Below are 26,183 nucleotides of genomic sequence, written 5' to 3'. Positions count from 1 at the left end.
CATTTGATAAGGTACCCCATGCAAGGCTTATTGAGTAAGTGAGGAGGCATGGGATCCAAGGGGACATTGCTTTGTGGATCCAGAATTGGCTTGCCCACAGAAGGCAAAGAGTGGTTGTAGATGGGTAATATTCTGCATGGAGGTCGATGACCAGTGGTGTGCCTCAGGGATCTGTTCTGGGACCCCTTTCCTTCGTGATTTTTATAAATGACCTGGATGAGGAAGTGGAGGGATGGGTTAGTAAATTTGCTGATGACACAAAGGTTGGAGGTGTTGTGGATAGTGTGGAGGGCTGTCAGAGTTTACAGCGGGACATCAATAGGTTGCAATACTGGACTGAAAAGTGGCAGATGGAGTTCAACCCAGATAAGTGTGAGGTGGTTCATTTTGGTAGGTCAGTTATGATGGCAGAGTATAGTGTTAATGGTAAGACTCTTGGCAATGTGGAGGATCAAAGGGATCTTGGGGTCTGAGTCCATAGGACACTGAAAGCTGCTGCACAGTTTGACAGTGTGGTTAAGAAAGCATATGGTGTATTGGCCTTCATCAACTGTGGGACTGAGTTCAAGAGCAGAGAAGTAATGTTAGAGCTATATAGGAATCTTGTCAGACCCCACTTGGAGTACTGTGCTCAGTTCTGGTCACCTCACTACAAGAAGGATGTGGAAACTATAGAAAGGGTGCAGAGGAGATTTACAAGGATGTTGCCTGGATTGGGGAGCAGGCCTTATGAGAATCAGTTGAGTGAACTTGGCCTTTTCTCCTTGGAGCGACATAGGTGATCTGATAGAGGTGTATAAGATAATGAGAGGCGTTGATTGTGTGGATAGTCGGAGGCTTTTTCCCAGGGCTGAAATGGCTAACACGAGAGGACAGAGTTTTAAGGTGCTTGGAAGTAGGTAGGGAGATGTCGGGTAAGTTTTTTTATGTAGAGATTGGTGATTGCGTGGAATGGGCTGCCGGTGATGGTGGTGGAGGCAGATACAATAGGGTCTTTTAAGAGGCTCCTGGATAGGTACATGGAGCTTAGAAAAATAGAGGGCTATGGGTAATCCTAGGTAATTTCTAAGGTATGTACATGTTCGGCATAGCATTGTGGGCTGAAGGGCCTGTATTGTGCTGTAGGTTTTCTATGTTTCTATAAACTCTCATTTTGAAAAGCACAGTTTAATCAGGAACAGTCAAAGTGAAATTGTTAAGGGTAGGTCCTTTCTGATGATCTTGATTTGAACTTTTTTTTAAGGTGATTTCAAGGAGCAAGGGCAATAATTTAGTCTACAGGACTAAAGCATGACTTTTGCAAGGGGCCCAAATGTCAAGCTGGTCAAAGGAATGAATGAGAAATGGTAGCAAATTGGATGCATATTTGGCTTAGTGGGACATAACAAAGATAATGGATGGCTAGTGTTTTGCAGGTGGGTTGTCAGCCATGTTCCCTGAGCTAGGTACCTGACACCTCGTTTGAACAGATGTGAACAATTTTGGCATGTATGTACGGTCATGATTCTAAAACTTCTTCATTTGATACAAAAATTAGCTGTTTAATTAAAAGTAAATAGAAATCTTTGGGCTGCTTGATCAGTCAGGCAAAAAAGTCACCATTGAAGTTATTCCGAAGAAGTATGAGATAATGCATTTGGAAAAATGCAACAAGGTAAGTGAAATACAATAAATTGGATATTGAGTGTGGTGGAGGAACAAAGGGACCTTGAAGTTTATGTCCATTAATCCTTAAAGGTTGCAGGACAGATCAATCAGCAAGATGTATTATTTCCTGTATTAGATGAAGTATAGAATATAACAGGCTTTTTTTTCCCTCAAAATACTATACTACTTTGACCATAACTTTATTAAGTATATTTCTGGTCACCATATATTGGACAAAATGTGATTCTGTTGAAGAGAAGAAAAATTTTTCAGCAGACTGCGAGAGTTAATATAAGGAAAGGGAAGTGGCTGGAGTATTTTTTTTAGGATAAGAAGAAAGTTGGGGAGATATTTATACAAGTGCAGGAGCTGTGATCAGTGGAAGGTAGACCTGGTACTGGAAGGTAGAACTTGTTTCAGTGGTTCAGATAGGATGGGCTGAATGGGCTCTTCTGTGTCATGGTATTTAAATGAATCTATAAGAGTACAAATTTTATAAGGTCAAATGTTTAGTGAATATAAAGCTTCTAAATGGAACATTAAATAGAGTAAAAGTGACATTTATATGTGCATCTTGAAAATTAATTTGGGTGGAGATGTTGAACGCAGCTGTTAATGTTTGTTGTCAGGGTTCACAAATCATTTGATATGTTTAAATGGGATCAAACTACCAGTGCTTTGAAGTTTTTGATATCATCTGGCTGCACAGCATGGAAAAAAATGTTTGATTTGGAATTTTATTTAACTCTTTCTGTACTGTGCTGTACTGTTTTGTATCTTTACCAGTTTGTAAAATGCACAAACAAAAAATGGCCTAATACCATTTGTGATTATGACTGATGTCAGGATGAAGGGTCTCGGCCCAAAACGTCGACAGTGCTTCTCCCTATAGATGCTGCCTGGCCTGCTGTGTTCCACCAGCATTTTGTGTGTGTTGTTTGAATTTCCAGCATCTGCAGATTTCCTCGTGTAACCTCTGATAGTTCTTGTTTTTAAATAGTTCAGATTCTTTATTTCAGATTTTTAAAGAAATGTACATTACATTAGATATGATCATGTACATGATGAGTACTCAAAATGATTTTTTATCTCATCTCTTTATCTTTCATCTTAGAAATAAAATTTAATTATATTTTGCCTTAATGGTGTTATTTGAGGGGGATAAATTATTACAAGTATTTAATAATGCATAGAATTGTATGCTTTGTATGCTCTGTCATTAAAAGCAAAATTGAAATGTCAGCTTAGACTGTATACTGTAGACACAGCATAAGTTTTAATATCTACAGGTTCTTTCTTTGGATAAATGTCTTCTAAGCTTGAGTCCCCAAATTCAAAGAGAAATAGTGTCCAAGCATGAATCTAGATATTTAAGAAGTAATAGAGGCAAAATTAGAGTGATTTGGTGCATTTGTGACATATGCCTGTTTCTAGTCTTAAATTTATTTTTATCTTTGCAGTTTTAATCAAGCGGGAACATACCGATGAGATAGAATTACCCACTATTCCTACTCTTCCGCTGCCTGTTGCACACCCTGCTAATATATCTGGTCTACATCAAGTTGGATCTCAGCTGCCTTCCTCAGATAGTGGACACCATGAAAATTTGACACCTGTTTCACAGAGGAACCTTGGACCTCCTCTGCAGCAAACTTACACATCGATGCTTTCTTCACCAGTAACATGTTTGCCACATCTGCCATCAAGAAGCATTAGTCCGGGTTCTGAATGCCCTGTTATAACTCCCCTGGGGCACCAGTCTTTCCCAAAACCAGCTCCACCTATTGGTCCTTCTTACCAGCCTATGCAATCTAACATGATATATAATGGACAATCAGGTCTTCCCATAAATTCGGTTTCTAGCCATGTATATGAGAGAATATCTTATCAGCCTGATGTAGCTGGTCCACTTCAAATTAACATGGGATGTCATCAAATGCAACAAATGTACTGTTCTCCAAATCCAGGCCCAGGTTCATCACCATCTCCAACAGCAGCGCATCCTTTGGGACATACGTCACATTCTGGACAATCCTCACCACAGCTGCACAATACAAATTTAGCCAGCCTTTCAGGACCCCCTCCATTGACACATCACAATGTATGTAATCCATCCCCATTTCCAACACCAGAGAGAGCTTCGCTGAATATTAAACAAGAGCCAGAGGATAATGAGCTCCCTTTCCAGACTATTGGACTGCAGGATATAACACTTGATGATGGTAAGTAATCTAACTTATTTTAAACTCTTATTCTTTGAAAGAACATTGTTACCCAAGAAATGGTATGCATATTTAGAAAAGGTACAAGTACTCATCCTAATTTTCATTTTTCTATTCCTAAGCTCTTGCACTTCATTAAAATTGTGCTTTTAATGCATTTCTTTAAAAAGAATCTGCATTGTAGGTAACCATTAATAGAAAAAATGTTTCTTTTGCCATCAGATTTTTCTCAGTCCTATCTTACAAAACGCTAATTATCTTACAATTTAAGATAATTGTTTAATTATTTTACTGACTGAACTGCCTAAAAGTTCAAGTGTTAAACCTCATGTTAAGGATTCCACATGATGTGAATGTCAGAAAAGACATGATTGCTGGTCCAGGAAAGAAGTCTGAAAACAGAAACTGTTTCAGAAATAGGTAAGACAATAACTATGCAGCAGGGAAAATATACTCTTTTCATTTAGCAGTGATGTGTTAAATACTATTTGGAGATCAGCATTCTGCTGAGGGCTAGATCAGTGGCATTCAAGTTTGGTGAGCAAGTTAAATACAGGAGGTCTAAGTAAGATCTCTGAAGAGCCATTTTGTGAGAAGTGCAATTCCGGACCAAACTTGAGTCACTGAAGGATGCTTGACAGCTGTGGCAGGGTTTAAATGCTGTCACCTCCTACACAGTTAAACCAGGCAGCATAGCTGATAACAAGGCTTTGCTCCCAGCTAAGCTCAATGCCTTTTATGTTCACTTTGACCATCAAGACATAGAGGCACCTTCACAAACACCCACAGTCCCCGATGACTGTGATTTCAGAGGCCAACGTGAGAGCATGCTTCAGGAAGTTGAACCCTTCGCACGCACCTGGCCCAGGCAGGGTTCCTGACTGAGTACTAAAGCAGGTTTCAATTATACTGGTGTCTCAGAAGAATGTGGTAACCTGGCCCAATGACTATTGTCCAGTAGCACTTAAATCCACAGTGATGAGGTGCTTTGAGAAGTGGTGATGAAGTATATCAACTCCTGCCTGAGAAGCGACTTGGATCCACTCTATCTAATCTGCCTATAGTTACAACAAGTCATTAGCTCTTCACTCAATCCTGGAACAACTGTACAGACATCAGGATGCTCTTCATTGACTTCAGCTTGGAATTCAATACTATCACTTCCTCAAAACTAACAATAAGCTTCAATTTCTAGGCTTCAGTACCTCCTTGTGCAACTAGATACTCTATTTCTTCACTTTCAGAACCAAGTCTGTTTCAGATTGGCAACAACATGTCTTCCACAGTCCCCCTCAGCACAAATGCACCACAAGGCTGTGTGCTTTGCCCCTTGCTCTAATCACTTTATACTTATAACTGTGAGGCTAAGCATAGCTGCAATGCCATATTTAAGTTTGCTGATGACACCACTGTTGTTGACCGAATCAAGGGTGGTGATGAATCAGCACATAGGAGGTAGATTGAAAATCTGGCTGAGTGGTGACACAACAACCTCTCACCCAATATCAGCAAGACCAAGGCGATGATTGTTGACTTCAGGAGGAGGAAACCAGAAGTCCATGAGCCAGTCCTCATCGGGGGGAATCAGAGGTGGAGAGGACTGGGAACTTTAAATTCCTCTATATTATAATTTCAAAGAGCCCAGGACACAAGTTCAGTTGTGATGAAAACACGGCATTGCCTCTACTTTCTTAGATATTTGTGAAGATTTGGCACGTCATCTCAAACTTTGACACACTTCTATAAATGTGTGGTGGAGTGCATATTAACCATATAACAATTACAGCACGGAAACAGGCAATCTCGGCCCTTCTAGTCCATGCCGAATGCTTACTCTCACCTACTCCCACCTACCTGCACTCAGCCCATAACCCTCCATTCCTTTCCTGTCCATATACCTATCCCGTTTTTTTTTAAATGACAAAATTGAACCTGCCTCTACCACTTCTACTGGAAGATTGTATTGACTGGTTGTCACAGCCTGGTATGGAAACACCGATACTCTTGAATGGATACAGCCCAGTCCATCACGGGTAAAGCCCTCCCCACCATTGAGCACATCCACATGGAATGCTGTCACAGAAAGAATCTGAATTTGTCATCAAGGACCCCCACCATTCAGTCCATGCTCTCTTCTCACTGCTGCCATCAGGAAGGAGGTACAGGAGCTTCAGGACCCACACCATCAGGTTCAGGAAAAGTTATTATCCCTTGACCATCAGGCTATTGAATCAAAGGTGATAATTTCACTCAACTTCACTTGCTCATTACTGAACTGTTCCTATTGAACTGGACTCACTTTCAATGACTCTTCATCTCATGTTCTCTATCGCTTATCGATTTATTTTTCTCTCTTTATATTTTCACAGTTTGTTTATTTTTGCACATTAGTTGTCTGTTCTGTTGATTGAGTTCATTGATTCTATTGCATTTCCTGTATTTATCTTGTGTTGACTGTGTATGCCCACAAGAAAATGAATCTTGGGGTTGCATATGGTGACATACACATACTTTGATAACAAATTTATTTTGAACTTCGAACTTTGTCATTTTAAACAAGAACAGAGGAGTGGAAAGGTGGGGCAGGGAATAAAAGGGCATGATAACATGGGAAGAAAAGGAATAGAATGACAGCATGTTTAAGAAGCAATCAACAGAACAATGGGTTTAGAATAGTTGTAATTGTTAATAGTGGAACTATTAATAGCACCTGCTTTCCAAACAAATGAAAGGCATTGTTTATTATATCAGTATTGATTTTATCAACAGCTGCTTATACTGTTTCTAATCACTGCAGAATTGTCCCTTAAAGATTTTTTAGAATTTTTTTTAGCAGGCATCTATGTTGAAGTGCCATGAGTAAATTTGTGCATTCTGATGTTATGAATGTGAGCAGCTTTCTTTTACTAATATTCCTCTACGTTTTTCCTGAAGCTAACTTTTAAAGTCTTTTTTTTCCTGTTGTTTTCAACAGCTCTTTCTTTACTGTGAAAGAAAAGAATGTTATTTTCTTCTTTGTTAAAACTATTATAATGTCTTATCCTTCAGTACTTGAATATAATCTTGGAGAAAATTAGGTTTATATCATAGTCACATTAAATTCTCTCTCACCTACATTTACTAACCTTAGACTTTTAAGGTTGGGCAATAGGAAGTTCTAAAATATTCCATGAGATCAGCCATCCTTGAACTGGAAATTCTGTTAGAACAGAAGTTGAAGTAGACCTCTGGAAATGTCTTATTAGTTACAAAATGCCCAGCCATTAACCAAATATGTGGCACATGTTCAGGAGCAATTTCTTTTTTGATGACAACCACCCAGCTAAGTAAAGCTTGTCCAGGAACTCCTGATTCATCTAAAGATTAAAGATTTTTAAAAGATTGGCTTTGTTTGTCACATGTATATCAAAACATAAATGGTATGTCATTTTGGGTCAACGACCAGAATAATCGGAAGATTGTGCTGACACAGCCTGCAAGTGTTGCCACACTTACAGGACTAACATAGGATATGCACAACTCACAATCCCTACCCATATGTCTTTGGAATGTGGGAGGAAACCAGAGTACCCAGAGGAACCACATGTGGTCATAGGAAAATGTACAAGCACCTTGCAGACAGCAGCAGAAATTCGATCCCTGATTGGTGATTACTGTCCATGTAACGTGATTGTGCTGTGCTGCCATCCTGCCCACCACTGAGTTTGACCACTAAACCCAGTGGGCTGAATTGAGCTGGCTGCAGCAAAATTGCTGATGTTGAGCATTTCTCATGTAAGTAATTCTGGTCTTATTCTTGACTATGCTGAGTGACAGATCCTGAAAAGAAATCTATCAGTTTCTGTTTTGAACACAACAACTTGGCCTACACAGCCCTTCAAAGGTTTGTCATCCACTTCAGCACAGAAGTTTCTCCCCATCTTTGTACCAAACAGCCTACCTTTTTAATTCTGAAATGTGTGTCAAATACTCAATGCAGCCAGGAAATAGTCTCTGAAACTCTTAAGATTTTTTATGTCACAATGATATCTCCTGTTATTTTTCTAAACTTGAGAGAATACATCCCTAGCCTGCTTAATTTTGCTTCATAACAATCCTGCTAAACCTGGGACCAATTTGATATCTTTGCTGTACTCCCTCAAAGGCATGTACATCCTTTGATTAGAGAACCCTAACTACATAATACATCAAGTGTAGTCTTATGAAGCCACTGTACAATTTCAATAATATCTTTCTCCTATATTCTAATCCCAGTAAAATATACAATTTGTCCTTAAATTAATTGCTTGTGCATCTGCACTTTGGTTTTAAATAACTTGTATACAAACAGAACTGGGTCTGTTCACACATCGACACTACCCTTTTGTGTTATGGGTACCTCAAAGTGGATCACCTTCCATTTTTCTGCTATGTTCTCATCTACATCTCTTTGAAGGCTCTTTACATTGACCCTCACTGCTCATAAACCCATCTGACTTAGCATTATCAGCAAATGTGGAACTATAACAAAATATTCTCCAAATGCTGAAAATCCAGAGCAACACACAGAAAATACTGGAGAAACTCAGCAGGTCAGGCAGTGTCTATGGAAATGAATAAATAGTCAATGTTTCAGGCTGAACACTTCTTTGAAATACTTCTTGACCTTTGAAGGTCAAACACTTCTTCAGGAAATAACATGTTTGGACTTTTCAGTCAAAACATTTGATTTAATGGTGAAAAGCCAAGGGGCCATGTACTGATCACTGTGATACCCTACTAATTTAGCCTCATGGATGCATCATAAGAATTACAGACGCCATTCCTGTTCCAATATAAGTAAATAATAGCAGGAGTAGGCCAACACACTCACACATACACCCCCCCCCCCCCCACCATACCCATCTCGTCTTCTGTGCCAGTTCCCCATAACCCTCAATTCCCTAACCTTTCAAAACTGTATCTGGTTCCTTCTTAGGTAAATATAGATAGATAGATACTTTATTCATCCCCATGGGGAAATTCAACTTTTTTTCCAATGTCCCATACACTTGTTGTAGCAAAACTAATTACATACAATACTTAACTCAGTAAAAAATATGATATGCATCTAAATCACTATCTCAAAAAGCATTAATAATAGCTTTTAAAAAGTTCTTAAGTCCTGGCGGTAGAATTGTAAAGCCTAATGGCATTGGGGAGTATTGACCTCTTCATCCTGTCTGAGGAGCATTGCATCGATAGTAACCTGTCGCTGAAACTGCTTCTCTGTCTCTGGATGGTGCTATGTAGAGGATGATTTAATGATAATATAATATAATATATCATATATGAAATATAATGATTTAGCCTCCTCAACTCTTATATGTTAGAGATTTCCAGGCATTCACTACCTGGAGCTCAAGCTGCTGCAGGTGGAAGCACTTCCTACATGTGATTATGTAGAAAACTGGATGTATCCTTGATTTCACATTCAGCAGAGCTGCCTTGCAATGCCACACCCTTTGTAATAATTTTGTAAAGCCGTAAGTGTGTGGGAAAGGAATCACCGCTCACCAAATTAATTTGCAACAATATCAAAATACCAGTATTAAAGTTCTCCCATTGACCCCATTCACCAATATTTGTACTCTGAAGATCAGTGTTTTCTAATACTGCTTTCAGCAGTTTTCATCAGCCATGAAGAAAAGTCTATTTTGGCTCTGCATTCAGCCTGGGTGCTTGGAGACGGACAGGGATCACAGGTGGCTAGGTCTGGATGGCTGCTGAAAACTGCTAAAAACACAGCAATATAAGTATTGTTTCACTTTTAGGAGCATCCCTGTTGCCCAACAAATTATCAAGGAAACATTCTTCCCAACAGCATATTTGAATTAAAATTAAACTTTTTGGTTTTGGGATTCATAAATATTTAAGAACTATTAATATTTCTTTGCCAATGCAATTATAGTTTAGACAAAAGATTTTGATTACAATGAGAGTAAATTCAGTACTCTCCAACAATTTCAAATTTATCATTGAGGTTGCTTTATGGCACTCTAATGAAAATATGGTGGTTACAAATTGTGCATGGATATACTTTGCAATATGTTATTGTTTTAATCTGTTTTGAATCCTTGTAAGAATATAATTAGTACCCACCCATAGTTCTCTAGAGGTGTAAGCTGCCTTGAATTCTGCACTCCTTTTGTGATGTTTCCACAATGATGATTGTTAAAGACATTTTAGAGTATTAACCTGGTCTAAAAAAGGGAAAGATGTTAGATATCTAGGTCAAAGTCTTTCTGCAAGTCTAAATGCCACACATCAATTAGTTTGCTCTTATTGCCCTGCTAGATACAGCCTTAAAAAACATCAGCAAATGGTTGGTTGCCCTTTTATTAATTCATATCGTATTATTTTCCAAGTGTATAGTCTGCAGCATTTTTTCTCTACTACTAATGTTCATTTGAGCTGGTTTTATAGGACTGTCTCTTAAATACAGATTGGGTAGTGAGAGCACAACAATAATATAGGTTCAGCTCAGACTGATATATAATTTGATAGAGCAACTTGGAAGTTAATTTAGTTACCAAAACTGACTGCTCTTTTTGGTAGAAATCACAGAGGAAGGAAGTAGTCTCGAAGTAATTTTTGAATTGCCTTTCAATTCATATACTGCAGCCACAATGAAAGAGTATATGACTATAGCAGAATTTGAGTAAGTTAAGTGCTGAGTATGGTTGTGATAAAGGACTTGCATTTTCCCTGCATTACAAATTTCATCTGACTTCGGTGAATCTTTAATACATAGTCTTGAGAGGTATTGAAAGTGCAGTTAATATTTGGGTATATTCCTGACCACTTCCATGGATTCAGTCAGTAACTCTTATTACAGAGTTCTCAGCATATGCTCTACATGGTGACTGCCTGTCAGTTTTGATATCTGGGGACTTGGCAACAGAAAGTTAGAATGCAAGGGAGTATCTTGTTTTTAAAAGAACATCATCTGGTGCCTGTTAACATAATTGTGTAGGCCTGTAACAGAACCTATGCAGGTTGAATCAACAAGTTGAAGATGCTTTCCCAAAGAACCCTTGCACGAACTTCCGATATGCTTGACCATCTTGCTTTGCAGGATACAACTCAGCTACAAGGTCCCCTTAGTCTTTGGTCTACACAGTCTTGTAGGAGTTCCTTGGTGCTACATTGTTTAATATTATTTGATCTAGACCTTTTTTCTTCCTGTGATCAGCTGGTTAGCAGATAATGGAATTCTGCACAAGTTTTGTGGATCAGAGAACAGACCGATACTTCAAGTTCCAGAGAATGCTTTACGCATTTTAGAAGTGAAACTGCAGAAGTCCTAAACAGGGAAGGGAAACTTTTGCAGCTATATAAAATATCTTTGGCTTGTGCTGCTTTGGTTATTAGTTAAAAGTTCAATCATATTGTATCATTCAGATTTCATTTTGGTTTACAGTCAGAGCATTTAATCCAACTTGGCTTGAAAAGACTATGGATCCACATATAATATTTCAAAAATCTAGTTTTTCAGAATAGTTATGAACAAACTTCCAGATTCAGTAGAACTCTGTTCTGTTGGTTTTGATTATAGACATTTTTTATCCATTTGTGAACCAGTAGTATTACCCTTTTATTTTAAAATAATGCACTAGAGCAACAAACTGATGAACTTGCAATACAGGATGACATACTTGGCAAATAATGAAGTGTGCAATAGACAAGAGCTAATTTATGTATAACTGAATAATCACTTCAGTGCTCAGCAGTCCTGCTATATTTTGTATCAAATGGGAGTGGACAAATAGACTGCTACCCAGGAGCATTTAACATTGATGGAGACCGGTACATTAGTGCTAAGGTAAAGCTGAAGCATTTTATATACATCGTCAGCCTAAAGTAGTGCATTGACCTTCCCATAGTTCCCACTAACATGAAAACCAGCCTTTGATCAAAACAGTTCCTTGACGTCTCTAAGCAAGGAACACAGCAGAGGTAATGGGGTCTGATGTGTTTCTTGTCAGGCAGTTCCAATGCAGCTACAGTGATAATCTACATAGTAATGTACGTTTGTAAAAAGTTGCCTAGGAATTTGCCAATATGGCAAATTATTTTCTATTTTCTCTCTGTCTTAAGGAATGCAATGAAATGTATTATTGACAGTACCACCAAGCTGTATTTATTTGCTGATAAGCTGCTATCTGTTCAATTTGGGTTTCACCAGGTCCTCTTTCCAGACTTCTTCTGGAGCAGGTGTGACCTGTACAAAAGGGACAGGTTGCACTTGAATCCGAAGGGGACCAATATTCTTGTGGGCAGGTTTACTTGAGCTGTTTGGAGTCTTTGAAAGTAATATGGCAGGGTGCGGGGAACCAGCATGATGGAGCTGAGGATGAGCCAGCAGGTTTAGAAGTAGATGATGGGTGTAACATGATTGTAAGGAAGGACAAGTGCAAATGCAGACAGATCAAAGAGTTGAATTGTACCACAGAAGTAAAATTCAAAAAGACGAAGAATACAAGACTGAATGTGCATAACATTCAGAATAAGGTGGACAAACTTGTGGCACAATTAGAGGTTGGTCAGTATGATGTTGTGGACATCACTGAGTTGTGGCTGTAAGAAAGTCATAGTTGGGAACTCAACATCAAAGTATATTCTATGTATTGAAAGGACAGGCAGGAAGGCATAGGCAGTGGTGTGGCTCTTGGTAAGAGTTGGAATTACATCTTTAGAAAGAGGTGACATAGGCTCAGAGAATGTTGAATCTTTGTGTAAGGGTTAAAAAAAAACAATGGGAATCATAAATAGGCCTCAAAGTAGTAGCCAAGATGTAGAGTTGAGATTGCAAAGGGAGATGGAAAAGCCATGTAATAAGGGTAATGTCACAGTTGTAATGGAGGACCAATATGCAATCAGATTGGGAAAATCAAGTTGGTGTTGGATCACAAGCGAAGGAAGTTGTTGAATGCCTCTGAGATGGCTTTTTAGAGCAGCTTGTGCTCAGGCCTACTTGGGGAAAGGTTGTCTTAGATTGGGTGTTGTATAATAACCCAGATCTTTTTGGGGAGCTAAATGTAAAGGACCCCCTAGGAGATAGTGGTCATAATGATTCAAATTGTACTACAATTTGAGAGGGAGAAATGTAAGTCCCAAGTATCAGTATTGCAATGGAATAAAGGGAATTTTCAGAGGCATGAGAGAGGAGCTTGCCCAGGTGGATTAGAGGAGGATACGGGCTGGGATGACAGCAGAGTAGAGGTGGCTAAAATTTCTGGGAATAGTTTTCAAGGCATGGGATAGGTAAGTTCTGCAGAAGAAGTTGTTCTCAAATGTCAGTGGTAGGTAACTGTTGCTGACAAGGGCAGTTAAGGACTGCATAAAAGCCAAGGAAAGAGCATGTAAGGTAGCAAATGTAAGTAAGAAGTTGGATTATTGGGAAGCTTTTAAAATCCAACAAAAGGCAACTAAAAAAGCTATAAGATACTAGAAGTTTTTACAGTTATATAAAGAGTAAAAGTGAGTTGAGAGTTAATATTGGACCACTGGAAATGATGTCGGTGAGGTAGCAAAGGGGGACAAAGAAATGGCAGATGAACCTGATGGGTACTTCTGACTTCTTGGTTGAAGACACTGGCAGTGTGTCAGAGGTCTGTGAGTCAGGGAGCAGGAGTGAGTGCCATTGCAATTACAAAGGAAAAAGTGCTAGGAAATCTCAGAGGTCTTAAGGTGGATAAATCACCTGGACCAGATGGACTGCATTCTAGTTCTGAGACAGATTGCTGAAGAGATAACGGATGCATTGGTCATGATCTTTTAAGGATCACTAAATTCTGGCATAGACTCAGAGGTCTGGAAGATTGTAAATGTCACTCCACCTTTTAAGAAAGGAGAAAGGCAAAAGAAATTATGGGCTAGTTAACCTCACCTCGGTGGTTGGGAAAGTGTTGGAGTCTATTATTAAGGATGAGGTTTTGGGGTATTTGGAGACTAATAAAATAAGTCAAAGTCATCATGGTTTCTGTAAAGGGAAATCTTGCCTGACAAATCTGTTAGAGTTCTTTGAGGAAGTCACAAGCAGGTCGGACAAAAGAGAGGCAGTAGATGTCATTTACTTGGATTTCTAAATGGCATTTGATAAGGTGCCACACATGAGGCTGCTTAACAAGATAAAATCCTACGGCATTACAGAAAAGATACTGGCATGGATAGAGGAATGGCTGAAGGCTGGAGGCAGTGAGTGGGAATAAGGGGGGCCTTTTCTGGTTGGCTGCCAGTGAATAGTGCTGTTCCTCAGGGGTTAGTCTTGGGACCACTATTTTTCAAATTGTTTGTCAATGATTTGGATAATGGAATTGATGGCTTTGTGGCAAAGTTTGTGGATGATATGAAAATAGGTGGAGGGGTAGGTAGTGCTGAGGAAGCAATGTGATTACAACAGGGCTTAGACAAATTGAAAGAATGGTCAGAAAAGGATGTGTTGTCATTTGAGAGAATCCAGAGGAGGTTCATGGAATGAAGGGGTTAACGTATGAGGAGTGTTTAGCAGCTTTGGGCCTGTACTCACTGGAATTCAGAAGAATGCATGGGGATCTCATTGAAACCTACAGAATGTTGAATGGACTGGATAGGGTGGATTTGATGTTTCCTATGATTGGGGTATCTAGAACAAGAGGGCACAGTCTCAAAATTGAGGGGTGACCTTTTAGAACAGAGGTAAGGAGGATTTTATTTTGTATAGCCAGAGAGGAGTGAATCTGTGGAATGCTCTGCCACAGACTGCGATGGAGGCCAAGTCTCTGGGTATATTTAAGGTGCAAGTGAATGGTTTCCTGACCGATCAGTGCATCAAAGGACGTGGTAAGAAATGAGGTGTATGGGGTTGTGGGATCTGGGATCAGCCATGATGGAATGGCAGAGCAGACTCAATGGGCTAATGCTGCTCCTATGTCTTATGTCAGAATAGACTAATGCTGCTCCTATGTCTTATGGTCTTATGCTTTAGACTGCATTATAGCCCTGGTTCAAACACAGACGAAATAAGAGCTCTGAATTATTGAGGTGAATTGAGAGTAACCTCACTTGACAACAGCAGCACTTGACCCATGGTATCAAAGTACAGCTATTAAGTTAAAATCAATGACAGTTTAGAAAGCCTTCCATTGGCTGTCGTCATAGCGCAAAGTAAGATGCTAATAGTTGTTGGAGGGCACTGCTGGAATTCAGGAGAGTGAGAGGGGTTCTAATAGAAATATAAAATTATGTAAGGGTTAGAGAAGATAGAGACAGGGAAGTTGCTTCCACTGGTACGTGACACTAGAACTAGGGGACATAACCTCATGACTCGGGGACTAGATTTAGGAGATAAAGAGAAACTGCTCTTCGCAGAGTAGTCAATCAGTGGAATTCTCTGCCCAGGGAAGTAGTGGAGGCTGCCTCATTAAATACAATTAAGATGCAGTTAAGTTTCAGTTCCTCCAGTATCTTGGGTGTGTTGTTAAGATACAGTTAGGTAGAATTTTTGTATTTCAGGGGAATTAAGGGTTATGGGAAAAGGCAGTAGATGAAGCAGAGTCCACAGCCATATCATCCAAGGTCTTAGTGATGGCAGAGCAGTGATGGGTGAGATGGCCTACTCCTGCTCCTATTTAGGTTCCTACACCCTTAGCCATTTTGTGTACATCTACTTGTGGCCTACCTACTATCAGAAGTGAGGATTTTAACCATAGTGCTCAATTGGTTTTGCAGCTTGTAATGTGGCAGTCTGTGCCTGTATGCTGCAAGACCTGGAAATCACTCGAGAGAGAGGTGATGGTAATGGGCAACAATTACAGCACATGCTGGGCAATGACCATTATCAACAAGAGAAGGATTTTGAACACTTCCTCAGAATATTCAGTACTCTTCACTTGCCTGAGTGAATGCGGCTCACACAAATGTAAGGAGTGATGACAAGAGAGCCTTGGATAATCTGAGTGGTCCTAAATCTAGTCAAGAAAAAAAGGGAAACAAAAATAAAGTTTATGAAGCTAAGATCAGACTGGCCCTTATGGAATATAAAGGGAGCAGTAAATTGCTCAAGCAGGTGATTAGTAAGGCTGAAAAAGGTCATGAAATGGCCTTGACGACCAGGGTCAAGCATAATCCTGAGGTGTATTTTACTCTTAATTTTAAAAAAAGGATGTTTAAGGAGAGAGTAGGTTCACTCAAAGGCAAAGGAAGGAACTTGTGCTTGGAATCAAAGCAAGTGTTTGAGGTACTATATGAGTATGCTATGTTTGCATTTACTGAGGAGAAGAAATTGGAGGACAGTGAAAGCAGAGGGATGTGCTAATGTTTTGAGACATTTTGAGATTAAGGAGGAGATAGTGCTGGGTCTTGTGTAAAGCATTAAGTTAGAGAAGTCCTCAGGGTCTGATGGCATATGTCCCAGAATATTGAAAGAAGTAATTGAGGGAATTTTTGGGGCTTTGATGGGGATTTTTGTGACCTCCCTAGCAACAAGATTGGAGAGTGGCAAATGTTGTCCAAGAAAGGAAATAGGGACAGTTATAACTTTGGATAATTATAAACCAGTAAGCCTCACATCAATGGTATGAAACTATTGGAGGGACTGAGGGATAGGATTTGTGTATGTTTGAAAAGATATGTCTTGCTTAAGGACAGTCAGCATGGCTTTATGCAGTTTTTTGAGAAAGTGACAATGTTGCTTGATGAGGGTAAGGCTGTGAATGTCACCTACATGGACGTTAATAAAAAATTTAATAATGTTCCTCATGATAGGTTAATTCAGAAGATAAAGATTCATGGGGTCCAGGATAAAATGCAAGTTTGCATTCTGAGTTTGCTTGCCTATAGAAGATAGAGTCGTGGTGGAAGACTTGTATTCTGGCTGGTGGTACGTGACCAGTGGTGTCCTGCAAGGATTGGTGGAAGGACCTCTGTTGTTTGTGATATGTATCAATGACTTGGATGAAAACTTAGATGGAGTTGCGGACAGTGTAAAGGACTGATCAGTTATAAATATGGCCAGAGAAATTCAGATGGAGTTTAATACAGGCAATTGTGAGGTTGTGAGGTGGTCAAGTGGAAGGAAAGGGATACAATTAATGGTAGGTGTTTTAAAGGCATTGAAGGATAGAGGGATTGCGGGGTTCAATAGTTAGCTAAGGTTGGCTATGCTAGTGCCTAAGTTGGTCAACATGATGTATAGAATTCTTGTCTTCATTGGTAGGGGTGTTGAGTCTAAGTGTAAAGAAGTCATGCTGCAGCTATAGTAAAGTTTCATCAGACCGCATTTGGAGTATGGTGTGCAGTTCTGGTTACCCTGTTATAGGAAAGATGTAGAGATTGTAGGAAAGATGCTGAAGAAGTTTAGCAGGATGCTGCATGGATTAGCAAGTATGAGCTATAAAGACAGTCTGGACAAACTTTAGTTGCTCTCCTTAGAGTGTCAGAAACTAAGGAGAGGCCTAATAGAGTGTTGTAAAATGATGAATGGCATAGAAAGGGTAGACAGTCAGAATCTACCCCAGGGTAGAAATGGGGAAGCATCAGAGGACATGATTTTAAAGTTAAATGAGAAAGTTTTAAGAACAACATGGGGGCAAGTTTTTTTTTTTGAGCACAGTGATGGGTGCATGAAATGGTTACCAGCGTAGTAGTAGAATCAGACTGTGTTTGTTGGGGTGTAAGAGGCTTTTAGATAAACACATGAATATAAAGGGAATGGATGCAGTGGATGATAACCAACAGGAGGATTTTTAGTATAAAATGGATTCAAGATTGGTGTAACATCGTGACCAAAATAGTCTGTCCAGTGCTCTACTGTTCTATATCAGAACAAGAAATTACCGTTCATGGTGAAGCAGTTTACCTATGATGCCAATCCAGAGGCCGAGTTAGCTTCTCATGATGAAGTGGGGGTGTAGTGCAGGGGAGAGATGGGTGTTTGGTGGTCAGGAAGATGAATTTTATGTTAGAGCTCAGTGCGTATAGATGTTCTGGTAACAGTGAGGGCTCCAACATCTGCTGGCTCTCTTTGTCTACCACTTAGTAGGACCAAGACAGCAGATACATGTGAACAACAGTGCTTACAATTTCTTCACCAATTTGTACATACCCTCATGGAAGTATGCAGCTAACCTTTATTGTTCTGGTTCTAATGATACATGCTTCACCACTTAAACTAAGCAGTTGGCTCAGTTGGCTCATGATTGGCTTAGACTATTAGAGATGGCAAATATATGCCACCTGTCTTTGATTCCCATCAAAGGGTGGAAAAAAAACTAGCCATTCAGGCTAGTAGAAATTGATTTACTGTAGAATTCACATGGATTATTTTAATACGAACAATTATTTTAAAAGATCATTTTATTTGAATGGATCTTGCTATAGTGTGACTACTCTTTTACCAGATGAATAGAGTAAGAATCTTCAAACGTAAGTTGGTGGAGCAACAAATATTTGTCTTTCGACAAAATAACTCCTTTCATGCTTCTTCCTTTCATTTTTTTGCAAGTTTTTTTTGTTGGTATTTATACTTATTACAGCACAAGAGGTTGATTGGCCCATCCCAACAGAGCAGCCACATATCTTCTCTCATTTCTTTGCGTCCCTGCAATTTTTTCTCTTCACTACTTACTCACATTAAAGTGTAATTTATAGTAGCCCAATGAAACACCAGAAAATCTTTCAAATGTGGATAAAAAGCCAACCAGCCAGCAGAAGCCCACTCAAGCACCAGGAGAATATACAAACTCAGCATTAGGGTTAAAAGTGCATGCAGGAACAGTGAGGCAGCACTGTTAGCTGCCAATCCACTATATATTTCTATGTTCTATATTTCTCGGGTTATAAAGTCTTTTCTGAGTGGCAAATGTTATATTATGTCCATGCTGTAGTATTAATCAAAAAGTTGACTTGCTTCAAATGATTCTATATGCACAGACTTGTATAATCATGAAGTTCCTATATCTACCAAATGTTTCTTGATCCATCTAGTCCAAAAAGATTGCAGCTGTTGCTCAGCTATAAGAATAATCTGGGCTAATTATAGGTGAAGGCTGCTGCTATGGTGAAAGTTGACACCATGCCACTTACAGGTTCCACTCAGCCACAAACATATCTAAATATACTTCACTGAATAATCTGGTACAGCTACAGGGAATCTCTGCACACCCATAACCGTTAAAACAGGACATATAGGTGACAAACAATAGGCAATTTATGTCAAGGTTTGTGCTTAAGGTTCCTTGAGCCTTACTATTAATCTATTTAAATGTTTTCTATGGCTAAATTGGTTTTAAAATTCACTGGACTTTCCCTGGGAATAACTAAGTCTAAATAGAAGCTTGTGTAACCTGCTCCTGCTAAATGGAATACAGGCAGTGTAGCAATTTTATGCTGTATCTCATTTGTGTGACTGCAGTACTTCCAGCACCATCTACACTCTCTGTGTACTGGATGAGTCAATAGGCAGCAAATCATGAGTGGCTGTAATGTGAGCCTGCATTGCTTAAAGCAAATCAGCATCTCCTAAAGAGATGTAGTATTGTGGCAGAATCTGGGGCTAGTAGGTATTCTAGAAGCAAAGTTGACTTTTGAGTTAGTGAAGAATTATTCAGCTGGGTAAGAGGCTGGGATTTTAGAACTTGACTGTATGTACCAGGATTCCTGCTTCAGAGCTTTATATGCTTTGCTTCGAAGTTCACTAACCTGTCACAAAGTAATCAAAGCCAGTGAATCAATTAAACATAGTGATACACAATGGTGTTGCTTTGTTTTCCAAATGCCTTCACTCACTAACAATCAGGACTCAAACCCAACATTTGTGTATGTTCTCCATCATATGCGCACAAGCATAACATAGTTGCAAACCTTGTGGCCCCATTTTGAACCTTCTCCACATGCTCAGCCATTTGCCATGATAACCATTTCACTAAATGTGCTTCAGAACATTTATTTGTAAATTTCTTTTCCTGAATTGGCACATTTAGGTACAATTGCTCTGGAGAGGTGATTTTGGTGAGCTATATTCCTTTGAGATATAAACTGCTGATAGTACAAAATTGGACTTCTGACTTTCCTTACACCATGCATTGTACCAAAATCTTCCCCTTAATCCTTTTGTCATTTAGCACACCTTGAGAATTATAACATGGCATTATGATTTTACACACTCATCTACTAGCTCATGCTGACACTGCAAAAGGGCACAGAATTAAGTAGCAGGGGTAAATGACTTGCTGAGGAGAGGCAATCATACACAATCTCATTTCTGGTTTCTGAAGCAGACAGTGTTGACAACGTGGAGTTTGCAATGATTTGTCTGCAGATTTTAGAACTGGCTTATTTATACTGTTTTTATTGAAGAAATTATTGATTCATTTCGTCAAATTCCAAACAAGCAAAGGCTGTGAAGTGTAGAAGAACTGCTTGTTCATTTAAAGCGGAATGGCTTAATGAAACATAGAAGCTGCTACACCGAAAGCTTATGAGGTCAGGAATGTGCAGCTATGAGAAATATTTATGTACGATACAGAAACTGATGTTACCTGCGTGTACGGCTGTGATGCAAAGATGCTGGAGAACTTGGAAGTGGAAAGAAGTGGAGTAATATCTTGAAACTTAATTTTATTAAAGATGATGTGCAAAAGCTTCAGTGAGAAAATCCTTCTTTACCTGCTACAGGCCTGCTACCTATGTTTTGTGAGTACTGATGAGTGAGATTGAAAATGATCAAACTTAGAAGAGATCAAAGTTCTTATTAACGGTATTTTGCTAGCTGTTAAAATGAATACCTCAATATATAACATTCAGTGCTCATATGTTGTCACTGGGCAAAAAATTGCGCAGCACAAGATTTTTGTGCACACTGGTTGTTACAAATTAAAGGGAACATTGCTTAGGGGTAAGGTTACTTACCAGTTCTGGATTTGGGGAAAATGAGATTTAAAATGATGAAAATAAAGTATTTGATTATTAAGAAATCTATCAAAAGCCTGTTCAGTAGAAGATTTGACAGAATTAGGATTCCATAGGTTTCAGCATAATAAAAGTCCCAAATGTCGACTATCATCAACTATCTGATGAACAGTGTGTCATTCCATAAATAGCAACCGTTCTAAATTGAAGTGCTGCCAATATGGCTCTGTGCAAAGGAGCTTGGAGGATCTCAGCAGCAGTTCAGGTCCAACTGATTAAAACAGACAGTGTTTCCATGTAGAACTAAAAAACAATCAGAATCAGGTTTTGTTATCACTAACAAGTATCGTCAAATTTCTTGTTTGTGGCAACAAAATAGTGCAGTACATAAAAATACTATAAATTACAACAAGATAAAATTTTAAAAAGTGCGAAAAGAGAGCAAATTAGAGAGCTAGTTTTCATTGGGTCATGGATTGTTCACAAATCTTAGAGTGGAGGGGAAGAAGCTGTCCCTAAATCGTGACAGCATTTTTCCCCGTATGTCTGCTGACAAGCATTGCTGTTGCAGATCACCCTCACTGACAGTCAAAGTTGGCACACCTCAGGATTGTGTGCTTAGCTCACTGTTCTGCTCTACTCCACACTTTTGACTACGTGGCTAGGTACAGCTCAAATGCCATTTATAATTTTGCTGACGATACAACTATTGTTGGCAGAATTTCAGATGGTGCAAGGGGGTGTACAGGAGCAAGGTATATCAACTAGTTGAGTAGTGTCGCAGCAACAACATTGTACTCAACAAGTAAGACTGAAGATAAGACGAGAGAACATACACCAGTCCTCATAGAGGGAGCGGAAGTGGAAAGAGTGATCAGTTTCAAGTTCCTGGGTGTCAATATCTCTGAGGATCTGACGTGGACCCAAAGTATCAATGCACCTACAAAGGAGGCATGACAGCAGCTATATTTCATTAGGAATTTGAGGATATTTGGTATGTCACCAAACACACTTGCAAATTTCCACAAATGTACCATGGAGAACATTCTAACTGGCTGCATCACCGTCTGGTATAGGATCTGCACAAGATCAAAATAAGCTGCAGAGAGTCGTAAACTTAGTGAGCTCCATCATGAGCGCTAGCCTTCATAGTATCCAGGACATCTTCAAGGAGTGATGCCTCAAAAAGGTGACATCCTTCATTAAGGACCCCCATCACCCAGTCTTGCTTTGTTCTCATTGCTACCATCATGGCATTATGAGGGAGGTGCAGAAGCCTGATTCAGGAACAGCAACTTCCCCTCTGCCATTCGATTTCTGAATTGACTTTGAACCCATGAACACTACCTCACTACTTTTTTTAATTTTTATTTTTCCACTGCATATTTAATTTAACTATTATATATATATTTATACTGACACACTTTTTATACAAATTGCAATTCAGTTTTTTCTCTATTATTATGTATTGCATTGTACTGCTACCGCAAAGACAACAAATTTCATGACACATGCCAGTGATATTAAACCTGATTCTGATCAGCAAACCAGACCAAATCACTTTCGACCCTGTTACGTACCCCGTAACTGGGTCACTTACCAGCAAAGATAGAGAGGTCCGAAGTCTGATGGTACTATTTTTAAAAGTATTTATTGATAAAGGGGCACAAAAATAAGATTAATGCAAACATACAGATAATATACGTCATCAATACTAAATCTAAAAGCGCGGGTATAATAATAATCAATAAGAAATAGCTCTATCGTTGTCTTGGGGATAATGTATTGTCCGATGGAAATATAACAGTCACTGTTAGTTTGTTCAAGCTGCAACGTTTTGGGTTTAAGAGAGAGACGGTTTAAACTTGCCCAGGTCTTTTATGATGCCAATCCTTTGAGTCGGGGGAGTTGGTTTTCCCGTTGTTAGCTAAAAGCCGGTTTCCGTGGTTCCAGCCACCAGTCCCAGGCAACGGAACTGAACGCACGTGGCCTCCTTCAAATGGCTTCCCGCTATTACGGGATCGCTAGCGTTTCTTCTGGTGTGTCTGAGGGGCTGTTCCCACAGACCCTCTTTTATTCTGACTTGCAGGGTCGCAGATGTCAATCAGGTTGGGGGTGATGCAATCCCTCCCTCAACCAGCCCACTTTGCCTGAGGGCTTCCACGTAGTACAGTCTTCAATCCACAAATTCGCCTTCCGGAGACAATGGCCATGTCCCGTAGCTTTACATCGCCGGGGGAACGAGACATTCTGCACGTCTCTCTCTCTCTCATTTCCTGGGTCCCCTGACCCAACCCAATAGTGATCTTGCGATTCTCACAAAGGAGGGGGCTGCCGGCATAACAACCCTAAGTTGAGATGGTGAAGTTTGTAGGGAGGATGCTTTGAGTTGTTTGGGTGCATGATTCAATACCATCAGCTGTCACTTCCATTATAAGTTAGCAGGTATGTTGCAATACTGAGAAAGTGCAAAGAGATGTGCAAAATGAGCACAAATGGAATGGATATGGCCTACTATACTGTACATATTCATAAATTTGGTCTAGATAGTGTACAAGGGTTTAGCTTTGCTATGAATTTGTGCAAATATTGTGAATGTCAGTGACTGATAGTTAGTGAATTTGGATTGCACTCATTGATATTATCCTCAGATGATTCTTCATGAATAGCCTGAGGGTTGGGGGGCGGTGGAGGGATGGACTTTGTAGGTTGCTGACTGCCGTTCTCTTCCTTTGGCCCTTTTTTTTGCTCATGTTAAAAAGTGGCAATATTTTGATGATGGGAAAGTTGTGGAGCATGCATCAGATTTCCATTTATCTTAGCATCTATTGGGTGACACAGTTTAGCAGTTAGCTCGACACTATTACAGTTAAGGGCATTGTGGATTTCAGTGTTTATTTCTGGCACTGTTTTGTAAGGAGTCTCTGTCTTCCTCCCTGTGGAATGCATGGGTGCTCTGGTTTCCTCCCGGAGTCCAAAGACATACCGAGTAGTTTAATTGGTCTTTGTAAATTGCCCTGTTATTAGGTCAGAGTTAATCAGGGTTGTAGGGTTGCTGGGATGGTGTCGTGCAACATCGAGCAGCAGACTCCACTCTATCGGTAAATAATGCGGCATTTCTCCTGAATGATGGAAGCATCGTTTCACCATGCAAACGATATGCCCTATCAGATTTTGTGTGACAGTATGGCTTTTGTTGTATACATCCCTCATGCATTCTCGTTGTTTGTGCATCAGTATGTCATTAGCTGATAACATTTGTTGCTAAAGAGCCAGGATTCAGTTTCTCATAGCTTGATTGCAGATGGCATGGTGAGCCGCTGCAGAATCATTCCTGCTGCCAGGATACCGTCTGTAGATTTGAATGCTTACTGCTTATGATTACCTGCTGATTGGATTTTGAGGTAGTCATCCTTTCATGGAACAGTGCTGATGATTGCTGTTTATGTCATTTATATGTAATCTATGGAACTCTGCACCATGGTGCAAGTTTGCACTTGTAAAAATCCCTAGTCTACTGTCTACTGCTTTTATTTTGAAGAAATGCATGTAGTTAACTGTTTTTGAGTAGAGTCCATCATTTATTGCCCTTACATAGTTTAATGCCACTCAATGAGCTGTTGTATTTCTAGTTCTGGCTTCAAAGTCACCAGTTAATTTGTTGCTTTGATCAAATTAACAGTAATTCATCTTTGTCCTGTTCCAATTTACATTATTAGCAAACCTTAGTGGTGATATTATAATTGAGGCCATGGTTTTCTCTTCAGGTAGAAAAATTGCTTCCTGAAGACCATTTTACTATTGAAGGTCACTTACCTGCTTTGTATGCCTTCTGTTCATTCATCCAGTCATTTTATTCTTTGAGTAAAGTGCCTTTTAATGCATGCATATCAGGAAATAAAGCAGTTTGTGCGAAAACCTTAAAATAAGTAAATTGTTTTACAGCACGTATCAGACCTTTCCAGAATTTCAAAAAAGATTAAAACTTGAAACAGAACAACTGAAATCGGCCTACAATTAATGTATAAATGTTCACTGATTTATTTAAATAGCGTTGTTTGGGAGTAGTTCCTTCCTTTTGCTTTATGCATCTTCATCTCTACATGCAAATAAGGATGCTTGCTGAAGTGTTAAACAGATCAAGATTAATGTCATAATTTTTAAAGGCAGGCTTTGCCAGTTTAGCATCTAGAAATTTGTTCACACAACTATTGCCATTTCAAACAAAAGAACATTTTGCAGCATCAAAACTTTATTCTGAGTTTTAATCTGTTCTTTGTTTCTTTAAATTGTTACAAAACAAATTATGATTTTGTATAGAAACTGGAATAAACAATGTTTGCTCTCCTCTTTCCCAGTGCTTTCAGCCACAGCTTGAATTAATATCAGGTTTGAAGTGATTGAAATAGCAATTGGTAGATTATTTCAAAAAGTGCTAAGAAGTGCAATGCATAATGGTAACACTTGGTTTTGCACAATTTCCAGTTAGTTTAAAATTACTTTGCAAGTTCAAATTAACAATATCATGATGTAACCTTTATCATCTACAAGAATATATACAGACAGACATACTTTATTGATCCCGAGGGAAATTGGGTTTCGTTACAGCTGCACCAACCAAGAATAGTGAAGAAATATAGCAATATAAAACCATAAGTAAGTAAATAATAATAAATTAATCATGCCCAGTGGAAATAAGTCCAGGACCAGCCTATTGGCTCAGGGTGTCTGACACTCCTAGGGAGGAGTTGTAAAGTTTGATGGCCACAGGTAAGAATGACTTCCTATGACGCTCAGTGTTACATCTCAGTGGAATGAGTCTCTGGCTGAATGTACTCCTGTGCCTAACCAGTACATTATGGAGTGGATGGGAGTCATTGTCCAAGATGGCATGCAACTTGGACATCATCCTCTTTTCAGACACATATACAAATACCTCATATACCACATACACAAATACATATACAAATACCTATTTAAAATGTTAACATTTTTGTAGAAGTGTACCTCATATAATGCACTACTACTCAAAATGCTGAGCATTTCATTCAAACCTACTTTGAAATTTTCTTACTAATTACACTTCAAGAGGAAGATGGTGGGGGTTTTTTAAACCAACTTTACACAGTGAATTTGAGCTATATGTGACCCTATCACCTTCTGGGTCATGTGTACTTTTCCAGTAAATGCCATAATTGAGTCTGTAGAGTTATTTATGGAATGGGACAAACCATAATCCTACTTAAGCAAAATGCAGAGTACATTATAGACTTAAAGTAAATAAGAATGTTGTTTTCCTAGGGGAGAAGTCTATATTGGAAAATATATCTTGTCCTGGTAGTATGTGAGGTAATGATGTGAAAAAATGCATACGTATCATAAAATAACAGAGAGGGTTCTTGGCTA

At 39.2% G+C, this 26,183-nt stretch overlaps 1 protein-coding gene across 2 annotated transcripts in view; it reads left to right on the top strand.

Moving 5' to 3' along the window:
* Positions 1 to 26,183, top strand: part of nfatc3a (nuclear factor of activated T cells 3a) — a 182,441-nt gene that overhangs the window by 114,376 nt on the left and 41,882 nt on the right. For both annotated transcript variants that reach the window (XM_073069947.1, XM_073069949.1), the window contains exon 9: positions 3,108 to 3,869. In XM_073069947.1, coding sequence (XP_072926048.1) covers positions 3,108 to 3,869 — 762 coding nt within the window. The remainder of the gene's footprint in view (positions 1 to 3,107; positions 3,870 to 26,183) is intronic.

The sequence above is a fragment of the Hemitrygon akajei genome, chromosome 17, assembly GCF_048418815.1.
Source record: "Hemitrygon akajei chromosome 17, sHemAka1.3, whole genome shotgun sequence".
Lineage (NCBI taxonomy): Eukaryota > Metazoa > Chordata > Chondrichthyes > Myliobatiformes > Dasyatidae > Hemitrygon > Hemitrygon akajei.
This window is presented reverse-complemented; position numbering and strand designations above follow the sequence as displayed.